Below are 18,392 nucleotides of genomic sequence, written 5' to 3'. Positions count from 1 at the left end.
CAATACCCAACCAGAACAACGTCTGTCTCCTTAGACAATATTTGGTTCACTATTAAGTCCCCTGCACAGCACGAAGTGGGTGCTACCAAATGGGTGCTGGTTGGATTGTTTTTGTACAACATAACAAGTCTTGCTAAAGAGACCTAAGCCTCGGTCCCAGAGATGGCTTAATTTCCTGACACGATTTTTCTATTTCTCTTTTTTGGGGGTTTTGTGTGGGTGTGTGGGTGTGTTTCAGATACATGGTATGCAGCCATCCCACAGCAAGGAAGGGACATCATCAAGGAGCAGTGACATCGCACTGTGAGATCCCAGCCCTGCTCGTCTGGAAGCCTGGCCTGGCCCTGAAGCCACACTCCTGAAAGCAGGCTGTGTGATCCCTGCATCTGACAGAATGAGGGCAGGGACAGCGTGGGCACCAGCATGCACTGCTGGGTTTGCACGAGCTGTGGGCCCTCCCTGCAGAGCCTCAGGGAGCTTGCGGCTCACCGCTCTGGCTTACCACCCCTGCCAGCACTTCCTGACCCTTCCTGTAGCCTTCCTTCCCTCAATCGCTGGTGCCTGGGGCAAAACATCCTAAGCACAGGTTCGTTTCAAAGCATCCTCAGCAGCAAGACACACTGGGAAACAAGGGAGCAAACTCCTGGGGCAAAACCCAGTGCCCTGGATGTCGATGTGGCCGGTAGCTGGCAACGGCTGCCCTTGGAATTCCAAACCGAGCTCCAACCATTGCTCACACCTTTGCTCTGCAAACCGACATTCATCTCTACCCAGCTTTCCTGGTTTTCTTCCTCCTGAGATTTAAGCACAAGGACCCTCCTAACTCACACTCCTAAATGGTCCTTATGAGAATTCTCATTACTCTCACAGCTAATGCTCATGAAACCCTTACTATAATCCAGGCACTTCTCCAAGCACTTGACATACATTAAGTCGGAAGCATCTGTTGCCCCAGGATTCATTCTGGTTTGAATTTGCAGTTCTCTATGGGCTGGTCCAAGCTTGACAGTGTCATCATTATCCACCACAGCAGGGTCAGCTGCACAATTTTCAGGGCCCAATGCAAAATGAAAATTCAGGGACCCTTGTTCAAAAATGACTAAGCATTTCAAGAGGGTTACAGCAGAGCATTAAACCAAGTGCAGGGTCCTTCTAAGTGTGCATCTCTGTGTGACTGCCCAAGCCACATGCCAGAAAGCTGGTCCTGCACAACAGCCTCAGCCCCACCCAAAGCCGCAGTCACCACTCAGCCTGCTGGACTTCCCAGAGCCAGGAGAGAAATGCCTCTGAGTGTCACAGGCCCCAGACTGTTCTGTGTGGCATGTGGTTGTTTCTTGTGCCACTCTCTGGTTCGTCTTTAGATTTTCCCCTTCATACCTGCTCCACTGCTACCAGTCTCCCCTATCTCAGTAAATTGCATCATCTCCCACCCAGTTATTCATGTCAAAGAGTAATCTGTGTTTCCTCTCTTTCCCTTCTCCCTCTCCATAGCCAAACTATTAGCATGTCCTATCAAGTCTACTTCCAAATACATCCAGTATATATCCATTCTTCATCTACCTGCTAATGTCCTAGTCCAAACGACTATCATCTTGCACCCAGGCCATCCAGTCTTCATATTATCTCCCCAGGGCTGCATGTGACATAACCCTAGTGGACCATTCACACCATGGTCTGGAGTTGAGCAGTGCACAGTCCGCCCAGCTGTATGTGGCGGTCCTGCTCCCCACTTCCAGTTCCTGTTCCTAATTCTCCCTCCTCGGGGTGTCCGGGTTAGCTGTTGGTTAGAGCACAGGCTTGTAACACCAATTCTCCCTCCTCTCGTTTTCCATGGGGGGGGGACAAAGTAATCTTTAAAAATGTTCATCAGCCAACATTAGTCCCTGGCTGGAAACCCACTAATGGGTTCTCATTGCAATCTAAGTAAATTCAGAGTCACCATGGTCTACAGGCCCTTCATCAGAGCTTCCCAGCTGGGGAGCTGGAGCACATGAATTAGATTTTCTGAGACAGTGTTCCTCGCAGTCCCTGGGGGCAGCCAGGAGGGGCCGCAGATAACTAGAGATGCCAGGGCTAGCCCATGCTGGCTCCATCTGTGCTCTGCACAACTCCAGGGAAAGCAATCCTCTTAGTGCACAATGTGGAGAGAGCCCTTGGGGGATGGACACCAGGCTGGCCACCTCCACTGACAGTAGCCTCAGTGGAGGTCCTTGGAGAGGGGCACAAATATCATGAATTTCCTTGTGTGACATGGCACAGGAAAGGTGGGAACTTGCTGCCCCAGTGATCTGGACCTCATCTGACATCAACCCCATTCTCTCCAAAGCTCTCTCCTCTCCATCCACATTGTTTGAGTTCCTAGAACACCCAAGATTGTTCCTGCCTCAGGCCTTTGCTGTGTTCCCTCTGTCCCCAACACTCTGCTCTGGGCTGCACATGACTGGCCCCCTCTGGTCAGCTGGGTCTTAGTTCCCATTTCGCCTCCTCAGGGAGGCCTTTCCTTATCCGGTCACCTTCCCCCACATCCCTGTCCTATTTGTCCCTTGCCCTTATCATATCTGACTTTATCTTATTCATGATTTGTCGCCTTGCTAGCTGCCGGGCTCCCACATTTAGAATGTGGTTTCCCTAGACCATGGATATGTCTGCCTCCTCCCGCCACTGCCCGGGGTTATGATTCCAGACCTTGGGAAAGCTGTTTCTCCACTATCAGCAGCTCAGGTTCTGCACTCTACCTTGTGAGACCTGGTTCTTCTGGTCTGGAGGCACAGCCATAGCCTGCACTGGCTCTGGCTTACTCAACTGGCTTCTCTGCAGGCACCAAGACTTGTATCTCCAGCAGCTGGACAGGCAGACATGAAGACGCCATTGGACATACCTCCCTCTGATCATCTCTCTGCCTCCTAACAGACACGTGCACATCACGGTCATCTCAGACCCTTTGTTTATGAGTTGCTGGTTTTGTTCAACCAACCACAACAGAGATAGCTGGCGAGCTGCAGGGAAGAAACCTCAGCCCTTTTCATCAAAGAGCCTACACTCTAGCAGAAGGGTCAAGACGCATGTGAATAATAAGATAAAATAAGATGAGACCCATCAGGGAAATGTAAAGAAAGTGCTATGGGAGGCAGAGTGATATTCAAACAAATCTGGGTTCAAATCCAGTCCCAGCTATCTTGAAGGTGACACCAGACAGGGAACTTAATCAAAGTCCTGGTATCTTCATCTGCAAAATAGGCATCATCAGACCTACCTCACCAGATTATTTAAGAGAGTCAATGAGATGATGCACATAAAACACTCAGCAGAGCACCAGGCACAGAGCAAGTTTTTCAAATTCACGGTAGACAACGTGATTACAGTCATCTGGTAGAGGAGTAATACGTGAGCAGGATGTGAATGCATAGAATTCCAGGGGTGAGTGGCATTTATCTGCTGCTGGTGCTACACTGGCATCATGTTCACTGCCACATGCATGTCACAGGTCAGCTCAGCCACAACATGCAGGGAACCAAGCTGAGTACCCTCCCTCCAAAAGCCCGTGTCCTTCCACACCATTCTCTAGTCAACCGGGCTAGAAACTGAAGCACCATCTGCAAGTCTCTCTGCCACTCTGCCACTTCCTGCCCCCTTTGGTTCCTTCATTCCCCGTGATGCCACCCAGCATCAACATGGTCACTGTCCCTCACCTGAATCACCCATGCTAGCACACTGTCATGCCAGCCTCCATCCCCAAGTCTTCAATGGCTTACTTCTGCTTAGCCACCATAACCCACCATGCTCTGGCTCAACCTACCTTTTCAGCCTTCTGAGCCATGGCTGCCTGCTATGGGCTGGATTATGTCCCCCCAAAAAGATATGTTAAAGTCCTAACCCTCAGTACCTTAGAATGTGACCTTCTTTGGAAATAGAGTCATTGCAGATGTAATTAAAGATGAGTGGGTCCTTATCCAAGATAAGTGGTGTCTTTATTGGAAGAGGAAGAGAAAACTGTGTGAAGACACAGAGGTCCACGGAGGGAAGAAGACGGTGGGAAGATGTTGGCAGAGAATGAAGTTTTGCTGCCACAAGCCAAGGAAAGCCTGGGGCTACCAGAAGCTGGAAGACAAAAGAAGGGAACTCCCCCTAGAACTTGGAGGGAGTGAGGCTTTGCCAGCAACTCGATCTTGAACTTCTAGGCCCCACCACTGTGAGAGAATATATTTCTGTTGTGCTAAGCCAGTCAGTGTGTGGTGTTCTGTGACAGCAGCCCTAGGAAACTAAAACTTCCCCACAGAACCCCAGAGTTCAGCCCAACAGGGCTCCTGTTCCTGGAACATCTCACATCCCTCCCTCCCCAAAACCCCACACAACTCTCCAACTCAACACCTTGACCCTGCGGTATCGCAGCCCAGCTCTAACGATTGGGCCCACGACCCATGCCCCATGCTGTAGATGGAACATCCCTCTAAAACTCATTGAAGCTTGACCCCCATTGTAACAGTGCTAAGAAGCTGGGAATCCAATAATGGTATTTAGAAGGTGGAGCCTTTTGGAGGTAATTAGATTGTGAGGACTGTACCCTTGTGAATGGATGGACCCATTCATGGAGTACTGGGCGTGGTTCTGATGGCTTTATAAGGAGAGTGAGTGAGAAGGTTGGCTCTCTTGCTCAGCCAATTCTCAGCATGTGACACCCTGAGTTGCTGTAAGGAGTCACCACCATCAAGACGGCCTTCACCAGATGTGTTCCCTAGACCTTGGACTTCCCAGCTTCCAAAACAGTAAGAAATGAATTTCATTTCCTTATAAATTATCAAGTTTCAGGCATTCTGTTGTAAGCAACAGAAATGGACTAATACATCCCAGGCAAGGCTATCAGAATCCAAACCTGGAATTTTCTGAACCAGAGAGTAAGAAATAGTTCTCTTTTCCCCTTTGAAGCTCAAACTCTAAGGATGTGACCCCAGCAGGGCCGAGGCCACATGTCCTGTCTCATGGAGGAGCCAGAAAGAACCAACCAACCTGCTCAGAAGCACGTACAAAAAAACAGTTTCTCCAGAGTTTAGTTCATTAGCCAAACCTGTGTCCCTGTTGTGCCTGGGCTTGTTGAATTGGGTTTCTGCCACTTACAACCAGAGTCCCTATCATGCTGCTGGTGAAACAGCCATAGAAGCCTGGGGCGTAACAGTGAACAAGTCAAATCCTGGCCCTCAAGTTGCTCCTGGTTTGGTAGATAATTTCAGTCTGTGAAAGGGCTCAGAGAACAGTAAGAACAGGATGTTCTGAAAGTTTATGAGGTGTGTGCATGTGTGTGTTGGGAAAGGACTCTCAAAAGAAGTGACAGGAAATCTGAGACCCAAAGTAAAAATAGGCATTAACATCATGTTTGTATTATAATAGCAAAAATAGCTACCATTTATCATGTGGCTACCACCCTAATCTATACTACATATATCATTTCTAATTTTTAAAACAACCTGTAAAATAGGCATCGGAATTCCCACCGGACTGTAAGGAAGCTGGAGTGAGTTTAAGTAGCTTTTCCCAAGCCCACATAGCTGGAATGATCGCAGTTGCTTCTCGCACCAAGGTCTGTCAAGTCACTGTGCTATAATGAAGACTGTAGACCCCTGCAGTGAGGAAGTGACAGAGCTAGAACTGGAACCCAGGCCTGCCCAACCCAAATCCCCATGCTCTTTCCACTACAGAGCCACCTGCGGAAACGCCGGCCAGAGCTGGGCCAGTCTGCAGGGGTATTACATTAACTAGGTCATTGTGTTACAGGAGCTGGTATTTTACTAGGAAGGTTCCAAGACTCACTCTTGGTGGTGCCAGCCCTGACTCACAACCACATAAGCCACGTGAGCCCAAGAAAGGCACAGGAATACCCATGTTGCAACTGACATCCAAGGATGGGCACAGGAGCCAGTGTCAGCATGGTCAACATATTTTCTGCCTGTACACAAGTTACATGGGGAGTCAGAATACGAGATATGACTTGGTGAATGTGGAGTCCACTAATGCTACAGGAATTCAGATGGATCACGGAAAAAGTCCTTCAGCTTGCTAAGCCTAAGGGACTTTTGTTCACTGGGCACTGAACTTTGACATTAGGTCTCAGATATTCAAAGGCTTTTGACTACCATTTCTTTTCGCCTGGAGCTGTGGACTGAATGTTTGTTCCCCTCACCCCTACCCCCAAAATACATATGTAAAAGCTCTAATCCTCAATGTGATAATATTTGGAGGTGGGGCCTCTGGGAGGTAATTAGATTGAGATGAGGTCATAAGGATAGCGCCCTCATGATGAGATGAAGGCCTTTATGAAAAGAGGAGGAGAGACCAGAGCTATCTGCCATGTGAGGACACAACAAGAAGGCAGCCATCTGTATTCCAGGAATAGGACCCTCACCAAAACCTGACCCTGCTGGCAGCCTGATGGCAGATTCTCAGCCTCCAGGCTGTGAGAAATAAAGGTTTGTTGTTAAAGCCACCCCTGGTCTACGTTATTTGTTACAGCAGCCTGCACTGACTAATACACAGGGGCAGTGCCAAAAATACTGTGCCTGAATGTTATCCCTCCTTCCCCTTTTGTAACGACTGCCCTGAGTGTGGTTCCCCTGGGACATGTTAATGCCATCATCTGGGGACCAGCTGAAGCACATTTCTATAGCAAGATGTAGCTTCAAGTCCCTTTGCAGATGGCAGGTTCTATGAGGACAGAGCTTAGAGTTGCAACTCGAGCCCCAGGCAGAGTGTTTTGGTGGGGCGGGGCTGCTGCGGCAATACCTGGCGAGTGAAGGAATAAAACTTGGAGAAACACAGGTCGTTTGATTGGAAAAAATGTGTTAGCCCATTTTGCACATAATCACTTAAGCGGATGCTTGAAGGGCTCAATTCCTTCCCCACGGTGTGTTAAAGTTCATAGCTTAACTCTCAGAAACAATCTTATTTCCTTTATTTCCAAGTCTTTCGAGAGCTCTGACTGAATCACCACCTGTCCCCCCCCCCCACCAAAAAATGCAGCCTTATGAACTGACCTGCATGTCACCTTCTTCCCCTCTCCCGACCACTGTCTCCATTTGCTAGGGACTAATTAACAAACAATAAAATGGTCCTATTTATTTGAAAAGCTTTTTGTTGTTGTTGTTTTTTCCCAAGTCTATCTGGGCAGGCTCAGACCAGTCCACCAATAGGGGTCCTAATTAAAGTCTGAAAATACATTGTAAAGCAAAGCTGGAAATACAGAGCCAGACATTGCAGCAGCCTGCTAACAAGAAAATCAACGTAAATTAAGACACAGCCAGACAGAAACCAAAGCAAGTTGCCATTGCATAAATTACGTAGATTAGAATCAGGGAACGTTAGCGCTGGAAAAGCTGCCACAAAAGCCCTGGAGAGACATAACGTTGCAAAGTTAAGCATGTCCAGCCTTCATTTACAGGGAATTGAGAATAGATGATGAAGCTTTCTGTAGCAGCTCTCTAAATTGCTATGTGACTGGAATAAAAACTATCCTTGCTTCATTCATAATTTAAAGACTTAGAGGTGGAAATAGATTTTAAAAATCATTTGCTGTGGCCTTTGCATGTAAAGGGACAGCATTGGGAGCTGCTGGTAGCTGGATGCTGAAGACAAACGGAGAACCAGCTCAACTGGTCAGGCTCCATGTCTCCTGTTAAATGAGAAGACAGCTGACTCACTCCACAGAAGTTTGTTACCTGGGATCATTGAGATAATGGACACACAGGTCCTTCTGAACCGACAAGCAAGTGTGGTAGCAAATACTGAAGCTGGTGCGTCTCATTTACACATTCATTCATTCATTCATTCATCACTCATACAAGATCTTGTGTTTTTCAAATAAGGATTCCTTGCAGCTGAGTTTGGTGTGGTCCTTGGCAAATTTCTCCTCTTTTCACATTCTTGTTATGGATACGTGCACATTCACACAAAAGAAGGGACACACGCAAAGTATATGACAACAGGACATAACACATTCATCTCAGTGCCTCCTGGACCAACATCTCTCTCCACTGCCACAACCCTGAGTCAAGACTTCCTGGTGACCCCACCCCCTGCACTCCCAGATGCCAGTGTGGGCCATCCCTGGTGAGCTGGAACACTCTGTCTCAAATTCGTCTCAACTTCAGTCTTCTGGGCTCCCAACTGCCTTCAGGATCAGGTCCAAACACTTGAGCAGGTGCATGACGCCCTTCACCAGCCGCCCCCTCCACCAGTCCAGCCTCACGCTCCCTGGTCCAGCCACCCTCAACCACTGTAATGCAAGCCGCAGGAGAGCCAGGGCTTTTCACTGTTGGGAGCACGGATGTGTTCCCAGCACCTAGGACAGTGCCCGAGGGAGGCTTCAGGAATACTTGTTGCATGAATGGGCACCTTTCGGTTCTGGTCTTTGCTCTTGCTTTTTCTTCTGCCTACAACAATCTTTCCTCTCACTTCATCTGGCCAATTCCTACTCATCTTTAACATGTCAGCGTTCAGATCATGACAGATAACATCTATTGATTATCTCTTGGCTTCATGCTAGAGAAATAGCTTTTCTCCTCCCATAGCCCCACTGTACTCCCTTTAACACACCTCTCACCCCAAGCTTTGTCATCCAAAAGGTGGGAAGCCCCGCACAGGGCCTTTCTCTTTCTTGGCTGAGACCAAGGTATAAGTGATATGCTAATTCTATTCCCTAAGCTGTCAATTCAGTTACATCCAACTCCTGTTACAAAAGCATTAGGGGTAGGAGATATGGCAGGAGTTTCTGCTCTTACAGCACATTACTCGCCTACATTCTAAAGGCTGTTTTTTTGGTCTTTATTTGCCATCAGTTATAAATCTCTTAAGGGCAGAGCTGCCTAGAGTCTCCCAGCATTTGTCTCATGACCTGCTCTTAGTAGAGATTCACTGCTGAATGACTGTGTTTGGAAGGCTTAAGAGATGAACTAGTGATAGCAATTGCATGGGCTACTTTGTACTTGCAGTTGGTTAAGTAGACTGGCGCCAAGGCCCTAACGGTTAATATTTCAGATCCTTTTCTTTTCTCTAAGGCCAGCTACCATCTAGGTCATTGTGTTTCTGCATGGCCTCATCTACTTAACAGAGCTACGTGGTGAAAACCTGCAGTCCCTTGTTTAGCCTTCACCTTGTTCCAGTTGATAGGTGGGCATTGTATGACTTTTCTATCTATTTGACCTATTTACCCAAGTGCAAAGATGTAAAGCTGCCTGTCTCACAATGCTGAGAGCTTACAAGAAGATAGAATGACACCTCCTAAAGCAAACACCTGAGTTAAAGGTCATCGGACAAGAGGATTTCTCCCCGGTGAGGGTCCTACCAACCCTGACTCTGAGTTACTGTGTGTTGGGGGCGGGGCGAGGTGGTTAAAGTCAAGAGGATTACACAATGGGAGGAAGGTTCTTTCTTTTCCTAATATCACTCTTGCTCAGAATGTTCTTTCTGTCCTAGCTCCCATGACATCAATACCTCATCACAATCCCCCACAGTATGAATGCCAGCCTAGTTCTCATCTTCTTTTAGGGTTACTGCAAATGGCCCATGGCTGAGAAAAAGCCAATTCAGAGAACAGAAATCAAACCAGGTGTTTGGCTGAATTGACAGCTCAATTCATTTCTCACCAAGGCCCTTTTTGAAAACAGCTGCAAATCCCCGGGAGCCTCTGACCTTCCAGTGGTGAATACTGATCCTTGATTCCTAGCTAAGCCACTGCCTACAATCCCAGCAGGAGCACTGACTTAACTAAAAATTAAACTGGGTGCAGAGAAGGGAGACAGCAGTGAGGAAACGAGATCAAGGTGCAAAGTTAATACTCTGCAAATCCCCTACAGTCCTCCACTCTACCAGCTGAACTATCAAAGAGAGCAACATACTGCAAATCAATGCACATAAGTAAATGCAATTACAATATACTGTCAACTGCACTTCTCAGCCAGCCTGGCAGACAATTCAAGTGAGTGGGAAGTATCTGGGTTTTGCTGGCTGTGACCACCTCTCTCTCATGATTACTGGTCATTTTCCTCCTCTCCCCCAAGAGACTTATCAGTCATTACTGCTCAGGAGCTCAAACCCCTATTTGGAAATCCTAGGCCATTGCTTGAATTCAGCCACCCAGACAGGAGACATAGGTAAGGTACTTTCCAACCTGAGAATTTTCAAGAAATGTATTGCTTGTTATCACAAGTGAAACCAGCAATGACCTTCCCTGGTTGTGTTGCCGACAAGAACCAAACTAGCACTGCACTTTCAAGATTATTCACTGGGTGCTCAGAGTGTCTTAAACACTTTCAGACTGCGTGAAGAGCTGGAAAAGATGCCAACGGAATGCATCTGTCCTCTTTTTCTTTTTTTTGGTGGCTGGCTGGTAAGAGATCTGAACCCTTGACTTTGGTGGGATAACACCACACTCTAACTAACTGAGCAAACCTGCCAGTTAGCTCTTTTTTAAAGCCAGAGCAATTCATTCCTCTGCCCCCTACTGTAATGCAATCTGCCTTACATTTCCCATTTTAATTGCTTGAAATTTTCAAGTTTTAGTTAAGTTTGAAGTCCCTGGCATTGCACTTAAATCCCAGTGTTTCAAAGTTCTTCTGGCTCTCTTATTCTTTTTAAAAGCATAAATGTTTGATAGCACTGCCCAGCTCAGATTTGCACAGGACACTGGCAAAATGATGGCCACGAGGTCAAGGGCAAAACATGTCGGCTGCTTAATCTACTGACAAGTGCAAAGGGCCTTGCTGTCTTGCCGCACACATGTGAGCAATCATTAAACATTAGAGAGCCCTCTGATTACGTTCTCTGATTTGTGTGAGCTTTCATTTTTTAAACACAAATCATTGTTCATCATTATTTATTGTATTTTTTTTTTTTTTAAGATGATCGGTAAGGGGATCTTAACCCTTGACTTGGTGTTGTCAGCACCACCCTCTCCCAAGTGAGCGAACCGGCCATCCCTATATAGGGATCCGAACCCGTGGCCTTGGTGTTATCAGCCCCACACTTTTCCAAGTGAGCCATGGGCTGGCCCTAAGGTTCATCATTATTTTTAACATGATCAATGTACAAACTAGTGAACCTACAAACTAGATAATCAGCCCCCCACAGGTGGAGAGCTGACTGTAATAGCAAAAACACCTCCATTCCCTCTGGGCCTGTTTTTCCTGTGTGATCTGTTGATATGGGTGCTCTTTGACCTGGGCTACTGCAAATGAGCTCAAGGCCACAGTGGGGTGTTAGGCCATGATCCCCATTTTATCTCCATGTAAAGGGAATTTAGGAAGTCTGAATGGGGACACCAAAATTCAGAGGCACTGGAAGGGATAGTCCCCAAGGACTCCTTTGTTCTACAACAATAAATGGCACCACACTGTGTTGTAGATGGTGCCCTTCCTATCCGCACAATGGGCATACTGCAGCGACCACAGCTAGGTTAAGAGCAAAACAAAACACAATGAATGGTGAGTGCCGGCAAGGAAGTAAAAGAGAAACGTTGCAGAGACATTTAAGTGTGGCATTGGGGATTCAGTCTAGAGTAGAAGAGAGCAGATTCTGAGAGGACACCAAGTTCTATGGCTAAGTTTAGGGAAGGTAGGGGTTGAGGCACAGACAGAGCAAGGTGCTTTTGGAACATAGGCTGATACAATAGGCATGACCCTCCATCCAGGGTAGGGGAATGTGGAGGAGAACAGGGGAGCAGGGCCCAGCGTTACAGGGGATAGTTAAGACCTAGCACTCATCAAGCACCAGTACGTGCCAGGGACTCTTTCAATGCTTTACATGACTTAACTCATTTCCTCCTCACAAAAACCCTGTGATGTAGGTGCTATTATTGTCCCATTGTAGAGATGAGCAAACTGAGGACCAACAAGGTTCAGGAATTATCCCAGTGTCCCAGAGTTAGCAAGTAACAGACCAGGCAGTCTGATTCCAGATCCCATGCTGTGGTTAACTTGCATATGCATGCCCAGAAGTTTAGATCCAGAAGTCCAAATACTCGAACAAATTTGTTTGAGCCAGGCATTGTTTTAGCCACTGAAGACATGTGCCAAGCATTGTTTTAAGCACTGGAGGCATGAATGAAACAGATAAGGTTGCCTCTCTAAGGAGCTGATGCACCAGCATGAGAGACAGGCAATAAAGTAAACCAAGAACATAATGTCAACAGTGATACAGGTTGTAAAAATAAAACAGGAGAAAGCGTATGGGGTGTGCATGGGGAAGGGAGGTGACATAGTTTGAATGTCCCCCCAAAACTTATATTGAAGCTTGACCCCATTGTAACTGTGTTAAGAGGTGGGAAATTCCAACTATGGTACTTGAGAGGTGGGGTGTTCAGAAGGTGATTGTATTGTGAGGGACATGCCCTCATGAAAGGATTAATCCATTCATGGATTAATGGGTTAATGGCTTAAAGGGCTATCAGGGAGTAAACTGGGGGCATTATAAGGAGAGGAAGAAAGTAAGTGGATATGCTTCTGTCTCCCTTGCCATGTCCCCCACCAAGAAGGCCCTCACCAGATGCACCACCTGGACTTTGGACTTCCCAGCCTCCAATACTGTAAGAAATAAACTTCTTGTCTTTATGAATTACCCAGTTTCAGGCACTCTGTTATAAGTGACAGAAAGCAGACTAATACAGGAGGCAATGTTGGAGAAAATGGTCAGGAAAGACCTCTTCAAGTACATGACATCTGAGTGAAGACCAGAAGGATTGAGAAGGGACCAGCACTCAGAGCTGAGAGGAGAGCTTGCCAGTAAGAAGGAACAGCCAGTGCAAAGGCCCTGAGGCAGAGAAAAGTGTGTGTTTGAGGAACAGAAATAAATGTTAGGAGCATGACGTGGGGGTGGGAGATGAAGCTGGAGTAGGTGGGGTAAGATCACAGGCATCTGCAACGGTGCCAATCACACATCCCCAGCTCTTCCAGCCTCCCGACCGATAATTGCATCAACTCTCCAATGACTGACATCTAAACATTTCTCAGGTGGCCTCTTATACTTGGATGGCACAAAAATCCTTCATCAGCACCAAAGAAAGAAAAAAATGTAGCGATTCCAATCTTCTTTTCAACAGCTCTGATGGCAAAGCCAGCCTGAACTTTGATGGATACTCTGCAATCTGCCAGTTCCTCCCAGCCCTTAAGGGTAAGGCTCTAGAATGCCAAGTCTAGGTTTGAATGTTGGCTCGCCACTCACCAACTCGGGGTGACCTACTCAACCTCAACTTCCTCATCTGTGAAATAAGAGAAAGGTAAGGGATGATGCGGCTTGCCCAGAATTGCAGGAATAGAAAATGGCAGAGCCAGGATTTGAACTCCTGTCTCGCTCCAGAGTCTGCCCTTGTAAGCATGATATTTAGGTTCCAATGCAGCAAACATTTATTGAGCACCTGCAACATTATAGACTACGTTAGGCACAGAGGAAAAGAGAGATGTAATACAGCTAATTGTACCGCACTGGGGAGTGTTCCTCCAAATTTCATGTCAATCCAGAACCTATGAATGTGACCTTATTTGGAAATAGGGTCTTTGCAGATACAATCAAGTTAAGATGAGTCTGTACTGGATTAGGGTGGGCCTTAAATCCAATGATTGGTATCTTTATTAGAAGAAGGAAGTCTGGACACAGGCATACAAACAGAATACTAGATAATGCCTACGGCCATGCCACCCTGGATGTGCCCGATCTCTTCTGATTTTAGAAGTTAAGCAGGTCAGTACTTGGATGGGAGACCACCTGGGAACATTGGGTAGGCTTAAAAAAATGTCATGTAACAGCCGAGGCAGAGATTGGAGTCTCTAAGCCAAGAACACTAAGATTGCCAGCAGGCACCAGAAGCAAGGAGACAGGCATGGAACACATTCTCTCTCAAAGCTTCCAGAAAGAACCAATCCTGCTGACACCTTGATTTCCCACTTCTGGCCTCCTGAACTGTGGAAGGATAAGTTAATGTTGTTTTAAGCCACGCAGTCTGTAGTAATTTGTTCTGGCAATACTAGGAAGATAATATGTTAATAAAAGAGCAGACAATGGAAAAGTCACTTTTTCTCAAGGAACCCCTAGACCCTGTTTGGCAATAGGAGGTCATGTCTGAAAGTCACGGTGACTGGCCATGAGCAGGCATAGGAGAAGCCAGTGATGAATCAACTCGTGGCCTCACAGGAAGCCCAGCTTTCCTGTCAACAAAACACAGAATGAAAAGCTGTCGACCTCAGAACAGAGAGACGTCCACCTGGCCCCTGTCACCAGGCTCAGATGAAGAGACTACTTTCACAGAGGGGAGGAAAATAGGAGAGCCCTCCAAAGTGTGTTTGCACCTGACCCGCAATATGCCCTTTCTTCTCAGGATGAGTGAGCTGCTGGGAAAAAGCCCAGGCCTTGCAAATCTCAGCTTAAATAAAGGGCCTGCTACTTCCCCCACTAACCCACTGGACACTGAAAGCAGAAGTTCTTAAGCATTAGGCAACCCAGCTCCTTTTGAAGATCTGGTAAATGCTATGGATGGATTAACTCCCTCCCCAGAAAAAAAAATTCCTACAGGCAAAATTTGGGATGACACTTCAGGGCATCTTGAGTTCCTTTCAAAGCCTATTTATTGATGAATAAATATTTATTTATTGCCTACTATATGCCAAGCACTGTGCTACGTGCTAGCAACATAAGGGGAACAGACAATCACTTTTCTTCCTGAAGTCCAGAGCTAGAAAGGAGAGGTAGGACTTTTCTGCAAATGCTACAGCAAATTACCACAGACTAGGTGGCTTAAAACAACAGAAATGTATTGTCTAACAGTTCTGGAGGTGAAAAGTCAGCAGGGTCGGTTCCTTCTGGAGGGTCTGAGGGAGAATATGTTCCATGCCTCCCCCTGGCTCCTGGTGCCTGCTGGCAATCCTTGGCGTTCTTGGCTTATAGGTATCTCTCCAATCTGCCTCCATCTTCACATTAACTTCTCTCTCTGCCTCTTTGTGTCCTCTCCTCTTCTTAGAAGGACACTAGTCATTGCCTTTAGGACCCATTCTAAATTAACTATGATATCATCAAAATCCTTGACTAATTACATTTACAAAAACCCTATTTCCAAATAAAGTCACGTTCTGAGGTTCTGGGTGGACATGAATTTTGGAGGAACGCTATTCAGCACCACACAGGCAGTCAGAGGATTACACGATCACGATGAAAAGCAGCCAAGGGCAATGGCCAGATACCTGAGATATCCCAACAACCTTTCCTGAGGACCTCGTGGGGAAATGAATGGAAACTAATTAAACAGAGGAAATGGAGAGTGCCCCAGAAAGAACTCATCACACAGGGGAGGCCCACACCAGGGCAGGAAGCAACCAAAAAAACAAAAAACAAAAAAACAAAACCACCAAAAGCTGGAAGACAGAAGGGGCAGCGAAGAAAAGCAGTTTGATAGAAGTACAGAGATTTTATCCTTAGGGCTGTGAAAAGCCTTTGAAGGATTGGAAGCAGAGAAATATTTTTAGAGAGTTCACTGTATTAGTGTATTTCTGTTGCTTATAACAGAATACCTGAAACTGAATAATTTATAAAGAAACAAAATTTATTTCTGACAGTTTGGGAGGCTGGGAAGTCTACAATCCAGGGGGTGCATCTGGTGAGGGCCTTCTTGGTGGTGACTCTCTACAGCAACGCAGGATGTCACATGGTGAGAAAATGGGCTAAGCAAGACAGCTAACCTCACATGCTCTCCTTATAAAGATATCAGAACAATGCCCATGATAAAGCGTTACTCCATGAATGGATTAATCCACTCTTTTTTTTTTTTTTGTCTTTTTCGGGACCGGTGCTCAGCCAGTGAGTGCACTGGCCATTCCTATATAGGATCTGAACCCGCGGCGGGAGCGTCGCCGAGCTCCCAGCGCCGCACTCTCCCGATTGCGCCACGGGCTCGGCCCTTGGATTAATCCACTCTTGAAGGCACAGTCTACACAATCTAATCGCCTCTCAAAGGCTCCACCTTTCAAAAACCATAATTGTAATTTCCCACCTTCTTAACACTATTAAACCGGAGATCAAGTTTCCAACACATGAACTTTTGGGGAACATATTTGACCCATAGCATTCACCTTGGCTGAGGTGAGGACAGACTAGAGTGGGTGAGCCCACATGCAGGGATCCCCCAAGGGTCTGTGTCTGAGAGGAAAAGCTCTGACCTTGAGCACGCAAGTGGCTGAAACTCATGGCGATGCTCCATGCACGACCCTAACCAGCTGGCTGGAATGATTCCCACTGAGCCAAATGGAGCTAAGCTGGCCGGTCAGATCCACATTAGCCCCAAAGAAAACCCAGAAGTCTGAAAGCTCTGATACTTGTTCTCCATGTAAGTGGGAAAAGGAGCTAGGCATGTGAACAAAAATCTACGATGGCTGTTTTATAAACACATCAACCCATCAGACGCACACCCTCTCCCCTTTTGCAGCCCCTTAGAGTTAAGTGCACCTTAAATGCCAGTCATGTCTTGCTTGTAAGTAAATTTGTGTGCCCCGTGGACTACATTACTCTACAAAGGCCTTCTTCTCCCTTGAACCCCTGGGCTGGGTTCCACACCCTCCCCTCTGTACTCCAAAAACTCCCGATGCAGGCTTGTGTGCTACTTGATTGTAATTCTTACCTTCCTTTTAACCTGTCTCCTCTGCCAATGAGTGCTATGGTTCAAATGTCCCCTCCATACTCATTGAAGCTTGATGCCCATTGTAATGGTGTTAAGAGGATGGGGCATGAGACTACAGGATTTGAAAAGTGGGGCCTTTAAGAGGTGATTAGATCATGAGGACTATGCCCTTATAAATGGATTAATCCATTCATGCATTAATGGGTTAATGGTTTAATGGATTATCAGGGAGTAAACTGGGGGCTTTAAAGGAGAGCAAATGAGCACATAAAAACGGTCTTGCCACTCTCACCACATCATGCTCTGTGTCGCCATGCGGGACTCTGGAGGAAGCCCCCACCAAAAGGAAGGCCCTCACCAGATGTGCAGCCTAAACCTTGGACTTCCCAGCCTCCAAAACATGAAGAAATAAATTTTGTTTCTTATAAATTATCTAGTCTCGGGTATACTGTTACAAGCAATGGAAAATTACTAATACAATCAGTAACTTGACAGCAAGAATTTTTATCTTGTTTACCTCTGTATTCCCAGCTCCTAAACACACATGCACACATAATAAATATTATCAGATGATGGATAGATGGATGGATGGATGGAAGGATAAATGATTGGATGGATGGATGGATTTCTTCATGATACTGTACTGGCTTTGAATCAAATTAATTAATAAGTTAGTTAAATACACATGGATCCATCAACTGCTCTTTAAGTGCTTTAACTGCCCCCTCCCCCACAAGAATCTGGGCAAGACATCCAAAGAGACGCTGGTTTGACATCCTCCAGACTCACCTCATTCCTTCTGAAGCCATCTTATCCAGGTTGGCAGTGTCCTTTGTTTCTGCCCAGTTGGCTCCCAGGTCACCCCACCCCATGTCATCAGCCAAAATGATCACGAAATTTGGTTTCTGGTCTGTCTTCCCACTAATGCTGAAATCCACAAGAGGATAAAGAAATCCTAAGAAACTGACTCCCACTAACAAAACCTTTAGAAAAAGCCAGCCCATGGTGGAGAGGAGAGGATTCCAATTGTCTGGAGGTATGGAGGCCTACCACCAGAGGTTATTCTGAGAGATCCTCTTCTGTTCACTTTCAATACAGGCAGTCACTGGGAGCAGGGGTGAGGTTTCAAGAAGATACTGGTGGCAGCAGTGGTGGCAGTGATGATGGCGACAGAGATGCTGGGGGCTGCAGAAATGAGGCCCCCATCTGGAATCCTAATTCAAGAGTCAAGAAATTTGTAACCCCTCATTTGGCTTGACCCTCTATAATAAATGTTTCCCCACCGCAGCTCAGTAAGACAAATGACTGTGTGCAAGTTAGACATCAGTGTCAATGACTGCTCTTTTGCCACTTAGAACATGACCCCTCTGTAGTCAGGGAGGTTAGAGCCACAGCACAAGCTTTGCATCTGTTTGAGACTCCGTCTGGTGACTACAACATCAGCTCTCACATCTGCAGAACACCTGGATGTTCTAGAAGCCGCAGCCAGCCCCGAATGAGTTTCTGAGCTCCAGATGGTTGAGGGCTTCATGTTTCTGTACGGTTTCCTGAAAGAACAAAAATTGACAAGAAAACAGAGTTAAAACTGCCAATGCAGCCTGTGTTTTACTCAGTAGCTTAGGAAATAATCACTTTTCCATGCCAACAGATGTTTTCTTTCTTATTCAAATATTTAACTGGTTCATCAGTTTCTCCACCTGAAAAATAATGATGATAATAATATTTGCAGTGGACCTATAGTGACAGGGTTGGA

General features: G+C 46.5%; 1 protein-coding gene across 1 annotated transcript in view; it reads right to left on the bottom strand.

The window, feature by feature from the left end:
- ARSG (arylsulfatase G) overlaps positions 1-17,643 on the bottom strand; it is an 81,328-nt gene extending 63,685 nt beyond the window's left edge. The window contains exon 1 of the mRNA XM_063081239.1: positions 17,429-17,643. Coding sequence (XP_062937309.1) covers positions 17,429-17,643 — 215 coding nt within the window. The remainder of the gene's footprint in view (positions 1-17,428) is intronic.
- Positions 17,644-18,392: the final 749 nt, after the last annotated feature.

This window comes from Cynocephalus volans, chromosome 16, assembly GCF_027409185.1.
Source record: "Cynocephalus volans isolate mCynVol1 chromosome 16, mCynVol1.pri, whole genome shotgun sequence".
Lineage (NCBI taxonomy): Eukaryota > Metazoa > Chordata > Mammalia > Dermoptera > Cynocephalidae > Cynocephalus > Cynocephalus volans.
The sequence above is the reverse complement of the archived record's forward strand: the minus strand, read 5'-3'. Positions and strand labels throughout refer to the sequence as shown.